Below are 6,231 nucleotides of genomic sequence, written 5' to 3'. Positions count from 1 at the left end.
TTAACACTCACAGTGAGTCGTGGATACTACAAGACCTTCTCATCATTGCAGGAGAGCATCTCTCCGCACACTGGGTTTTCTTCTCTAGAAGAAGCTTGAGGAAAATCGTGGGGAGGCGAAGATAACAGCAGTCTTGGCGTGGCTGGTTATGGAGACTGGACCACGGAGACTTCGGGAAGATGGCACAAAATGAGAAGTCAAGTGAGATGCTTCCTGTTTAAAAGAAATTGTGAAAGGAGCGTTGGCGTTTCCAAAAGCGCATGAGTGCCTAAGACGCGTTGGGTCGTGGAGAGGCGCACGGGAGCACACAGGTTGGTGGAAGCAAATGCTTGGACATGAATTACATGTTAACTTAGACTGAGTTTAAAGAATATTCGAAGAGGTATTTTAATAGTTTAACTAATATTTACCAAAAGTGGGCAAAAATACGTTGTCATGCTTAGAAAAATGTTCAAGAAGCCTTAAAGTTTTATTTATGAAAGTAGTAGTTTAGTTGATTTCGTTTATTGAATATGAATATGAACGGTTAAACTGTCTCCCTTAACTGGGGGCTATGGTGGAAAACAAAAATGGCAAGCTTAAAGCAGCCTGAAGCCTGGACATATTTTGTTTTCTCAACATTATACTGCGGGCTGCGCGTCACTCCTTTGTTTTTCAGCGTGTTTCGGTTAATATTTACGTCACACTATTTATTTGTGCAACAAATTTTCACAGCTTCAGCTGGGAACGCCCGACAACAGGCAGTTATAAGATTATTTAAGTGAGCTACCGAAGGAGCAGTTACTACAAGTGCGCGGATTATTAACTATTAGAATGCTGGCTGCTTTGGTCGTTGCCATCATTACTCTTTGTTGTTTTACATCGTGTGACACGTTTATGGCGCCTGGGGGCAACTTTGAGATGCCAACATGAAACAGAATACCAGTTTGAAGGTTTTGGGGTGTTTTTAACAGCAACAACAACATAAAAAAGGTAGAAGCTGTAAATAGGAGAAGAAAGTTGATTGTTTTTGCCACTTTTTACTCTCTTTATGTCTGATGAATTGGTTCAGCTGAAGTTAGTCTGCAGTTTTGCTTTGAGCTTTGCATCTGTACCAGCTTTTGAAAATATCTCTCATTTGAATTACATCGTTTTGGTTTAGTTTAGCGCCTCAAACAAATATACATTAAAAAAATCTCACTTAAAGGTGGGGGGGGGGGGGGGGGGGGGTTAAACCAAAGGGAAGAATCCTCCTAGATCTGTGAAAATGCAATATAGATTATCATGTCCTTTTTCTTTAATATAAAAAGCGAATGTAATCAAATACGTAATGCTTGTGCTGGCCACAAACACATAAAATGATGATCACGGCTGCCTGTTCTGGTGAAGTGGCAACTGTTTTGATTGCAGCAGTGAGCATATGTGAGAAGAAGTGAACTCAAGAGCCTTGGGAGGCATTTTCTTTACTCTCTCTTTCACTCAGAGTATTCACTGGAGAGTTTCTCCTGGTAAATATGAAGAAATCGGTGCTCTCCCCATATGTTGCTGATTCTCTGTGATCCAAAGGGCAGCAAAAATAGAGTTCCTAAAGCAGAAACCTACAGAATAGTAAATCCTCCACAATATAATAAACTATAGCTCTTTTCATATGCACTGCAGCAGCAGAGGTGCACAAACAGAACTTTACTCACTACCGTGTCAGTGTGCACCAGTGTGCAAGTAGCATTAATAATATTCTGGTACATTTATGGCTAGAGAGTGACTGTCATGTATGCAGACTTCTGAACTCTCTATCCAGATAACAACCTCATAGAAAGCACACAGATTGTTAACAGCACTGCAAATGCATTTGCAGCAGTGAAAACATTTACGGGGTGATTTAGGTTTGTGGTATAATAATTGTACAACTCTGTCTTTTTCTCTTTTGTGACTTTTTCTAGCATAACTCCAGTGGACATCAGCTCTACCTCCTTGAAGATGGAGGACTACAGTGGGATATTTGAGAATGTCAGCATCTCTTCCACTTACAACTTTACTGCGGACAGTTTCTCAAACACCACCATGCTGCTACCGTTTAACAAGGTCATTGTCATCATCCACACCATCGTCTTCATCGTGGGTTTTCTGGGTAACACACTGGCCATCTACGTGATGGCCCGCTATGCAAAAATGAACACAGCAACTAACATTTACATCCTGAACTTAGCTGTGGCGGATGAACTCTACATTCTGGGGATTCCCTTCATAGGGACCAACAGCGTGCTTTCCTATTGGCCATTTGGAGAAGCTGTCTGCAAGATCAGCATGACTGCTGATGCTATGAGCCAGTTTGCATCCACCTTTTCCCTGACACTGATGAGCATCGATCGCTTCCTTTTCGTGGTTTATCCTGTTCGCAGTGTTAAATGGCGGAAACCAAGGTTGGCGAAGATAACTAGTTGCATAGTCTGGGTTGTGTCATTCCTGATTGTTCTGCCAGTCATCATCTTCTCAAGTGTACAGGAGGACTTTAAGACCTGCAACATGAGCTGGCCTGAACCACATGATGTGTGGTCTGCTGTCTTCATCCTCTACACCTCTATCCTGAGCTTCTTTGGTCCTCTGATTGTTGTCTGCCTCTGCTACCTCTTCATTGTCATTAAGGTAAAGTGACAAATAAAAGCACCCTGTGACTTAGCTAATATATTTTTTTGTTATTCTGCTGAGATTCTGCTCTCACGCTCTCATTAAAACTTTCTTTTAATTTTCCTTTTCAGGTGAGGTCAGCACGTGAACGTGCAGGCCTGACTAAGCGGCGCAAATCCGAGCGCAAGGTGACACGCATGGTGGTCATCATCGTGCTGGTCTTTGTATTTTGTTGGCTTCCCTTTTACACCACCAACATTGTCAACCTGATTCATATCATCCCTGAGCACAGTATGGACATCTACTTTTCCGTGGTCATCCTCACCTACGTCAACTCCTGTGCCAACCCGTTTCTTTATGCTTTCCTCTCCAAAAACTTCAAAGAGAGCTTCCAGAAAGTGCTCTGCTTTCAGAAAGCAAATGTTGCCAGAGCTGCACAGGTGCTGCAGGGTAGACAGAATGATACCAAGGTAAACCAATATCCTGTTTTCTCATACAGCATTTGTGCAAAGTTTTAATAGGAACAGTAAGACACTAACACTTGAAGGGGTGGTGGCGGTGGCGGGGGGTCACCTAACCCTTTTTATTGATCCAATTAGGTGCAAAGTTTTTGCATAGATCACAGCTGTATTTTAGGTTATTGTCCGCAGCTTACAGGTTGCATTGGCTGGTTAGCACTAGACAGTCCTGGGTGTTAAATCCGTGCATGTTCTCACGGTGCCTACGTGGTTGCTCTCCACATACTCCAGCTTCCTCCCACAGTGCAAAAACATGCATGCAAGGACAATTGGCTTTTATAAATTGGCTGCACGTGTAAATGTGAACATGAATGGTTATCTGTCTTTCTGTATTGGTCCTGCAACCTATCCAGGGTCTACCTCCCATGGCACTTGCAGCCATGAATTGGATTAGCAAAGAAAAATGGGTAGATTTTCTTTTCCTTTTTTTTTCTTTTCTCAACATATATAAAACACTCACAACAGCCCTGAAACAAGCTATTTTTACAGTCTTCATCTGCACATTGTGTACATTTGTGCGTCTCAAGCGGTTCCTTTTAATTGATGTGGCTTTTCTGCCAACTCTGCTTCGAAGGCCAGAATCCAAGAAAGGCCAAGAAACACATGTTTACCATTGACACTCGGGCATTTTTCATGCAGGTACCATTTCATCTGAACTTGTGAGGCATGTTTCTTCAAAGTGGAGATATTGATGTTGTTCTCTTGGTTACCCGTGAACCCTTACCCTCCACTTGTATTTCTAGTCTGGTTAGAGCTAGCTCATAACAAGCGTTATATCTCTATTTCATTGAGTAAGAAGAAGTTGAAGAGGCTTATTTGAGGGTTAGTCTAATGATCAGTTACACTTTAAACAAGCTAAAATTAAGTAGAAATATTATTGAGTAACGCAATCCTTCACTGGAATACAGATTAGTTCTGAAAATATGCCTCTGCATTCCTGCCCAGATATGTGTTGAGATCTTTCAAAATAATGGCATTTCCTAGAAACACTAAACTTCTGAGCACTTTTTTTAGCGCATGTGAATGTGTCAACACAACTAAATGCCTTCCTGTCTCTGAATTGCAAATATCAGCTTGTACTTTTGAATAAGTCTGAAAATTGTAATAATACTTACCCAGATCCAGATCTATATGTATATGTTTTCCATTGCTGCATTTACTGCATCTCTAATCCAGTATTGTGCCTGCTTTTGTCTCCATAGTCCGTCCAGCTGAAGGATCTCAGGACCGCTCACAGTGAGCCTCTCAATACAAAAAATGTGGTGAATGGCCAATGACTGCTGATCCACTATGTACTGTTTTGATACCACATGGAACCTGGATGCTTTCTCCCTTGTCATTTAATAACCTGCCTTTATTAATGATCATTTCTTCCTGAGTGGAACATTCAAAGGAGTAAAAAGAAGTCATTGCAGCATATTTTTTATGGACTTTGTACTAGACTGACTGTGTTATACAAGGCATAAGTTTATGTCATGATGACGTAGAAAACGTCATCGGATTACAAAATGCTGAAAATTTTCAATTTGCATTATTAGACCCCATGCTTTCTCACCTCTATTAGCTTGTCATGGTGCTGTTACCTGTTAATTCAGTCAAATGTGCATTTCAGTGAAAGTACTGACTTTACCTTACTGAGCGCATTTGGGACTAAACAACTATCATACTCTTTTCTGTGTTGAAGTAACTGTGATAAAAACAAGAGGGGTCTTTTAGTGCTCAGCTTAAAAGAAAATTAGGTTAATTTTTTTGAAAAGTGAAAGCATTCCTTTAGAAATAAACTGTGTATAACAAAGTAGTTAATCAGTTCTGTGGAAATACCGGTATACATTTTAATGACGTTAGATTGAACGTATATTCATGTATCAGGTATTAGCCTTACATTCACGCCATCTTTGACCCGGGCTCCTATTGTACCGCTTTATCTCAGACACTGTTCGTTCTTTAATTTGTGAATTTACAGTATTCGGTTTGTACTGCTGTTACTAGACTTGTGACTGTCTTGTTGATTGATGTAAAGCTGGCTGAATGGTCATGACTGTTACGGTGGATTTTCATGTGACAGGTTTTTTGGGACATATTAAAGTCAGTCTGACAGACTGGAGTGGACAACACGGGGAAGTAAAGCAGCATTCTCAACCTGGTGGACAAACCTGCTGAGCAGCACTTACCCGTCTTATATTTGTAACATGAGTCAAGCAAAAAGCATGTGACCAGTCGTGACTTTGAGCTTGGTTAAAAATCCAGATGGACTTGTGAAAGCCTTACAGGTGAGAATGGAACAAGGGAATTTTTTTGTGTTCAAAGCACTGTGAATTATGAAAAGACGAGTGAATTTGAGTTTGTTATGCATATGAAAGTTAAATGTGTTGTATATGGGTCACCTATACGAAGGAAAAAAATAGTGAAGCTACTTTGACCATTAATAAACGGTGACGTCTGTTACTCTGCATCTCCATGGTCACAGTTGCTCCAAGACAGTAAGAACAGTAACTAACTAAACAAAATTAATTGTGTATATATATATATATATATATATATATATATATATATATATTACAAAGTTGCATTATATGTACATTTATTCCACTAACTGTGATTGTATGTTTTTTAAATAAAAGCAGATGTATGTTTCAGCACGTTCCCATTGAATCTGATAGTAAATGTTAATATTTTTATGCATTATTCCTTCCATTCATAGGAGTAGTAAAAGGGGAGTAGCTGTCTCATTTTTCTTATGAAGGAAAATGGTCAAATAGTAAGTAAACACTGGTATGAGAGCTGTTAGACATATAAAATGCATACATCAAAACAAAGTATCTAATATTTCTAAAGTAGCAACATGTTTGTATATTCTCTAATTTGTAGATATGGAATGGGGCTGACACACAGCAGGATGTATTATAAGTGCACAGTTGTGATATGTGCATTCACTGGGCCTCTTGGCAGCCACACCTGTTCACCTGCTAAATTCCTTAACACAATTATCTAATTAGGCAATCACACTGCAGCAGTTCAGTGGATTTAGACACATAAACATGCAAGATAACCTGCTGAAGTTCAAACAGAGCATCAGAATGAGGAAGAAAGGTGACTTTGAATGTACCAC

General features: G+C 40.0%; 1 protein-coding gene across 1 annotated transcript; it reads left to right on the top strand.

Annotated features, from left to right (window-relative positions):
- Window positions 1–5,702, top strand: LOC309705509 (somatostatin receptor type 5-like). Its single transcript, XM_082531393.1, has 4 exons — window positions 1–311; window positions 1,920–2,622; window positions 2,736–3,074; window positions 4,325–5,702. The coding sequence occupies exons 2-4, from the start codon at window positions 1,957–1,959 to the stop codon at window positions 4,397–4,399; spliced, it is 1,080 nt and encodes a 359-aa protein (XP_082387519.1). The 5' UTR covers window positions 1–311; window positions 1,920–1,956; the 3' UTR covers window positions 4,400–5,702.
- The last annotated feature ends 529 nt before the right edge of the window (window positions 5,703–6,231 follow it).

This window comes from Aulonocara stuartgranti, assembly GCF_965226115.1.
Source record: "Aulonocara stuartgranti genome assembly, chromosome: 4".
NCBI lineage: Eukaryota > Metazoa > Chordata > Actinopteri > Cichliformes > Cichlidae > Aulonocara > Aulonocara stuartgranti.
This window is presented reverse-complemented; position numbering and strand designations above follow the sequence as displayed.

What these genes read in the sequence shown, in the direction of transcription:
- LOC309705509 (XM_082531393.1), top strand. Translation starts at nt 1,957, where the DNA reads ATGGAGGACTACAGTGGGATATTTGAGAATGTCAGCATCTCTTCCACT. An exon ending in ACCTCTTCATTGTCATTAAG is followed by an intron (nt 2,623 to 2,735) that starts GTAAAGTGACAA and finishes TTTCCTTTTCAG; the next exon opens with GTGAGGTCAGCACGTGAACG. An exon ending in GTAGACAGAATGATACCAAG is followed by an intron (nt 3,075 to 4,324) that starts GTAAACCAATAT and finishes TTGTCTCCATAG; the next exon opens with TCCGTCCAGCTGAAGGATCT.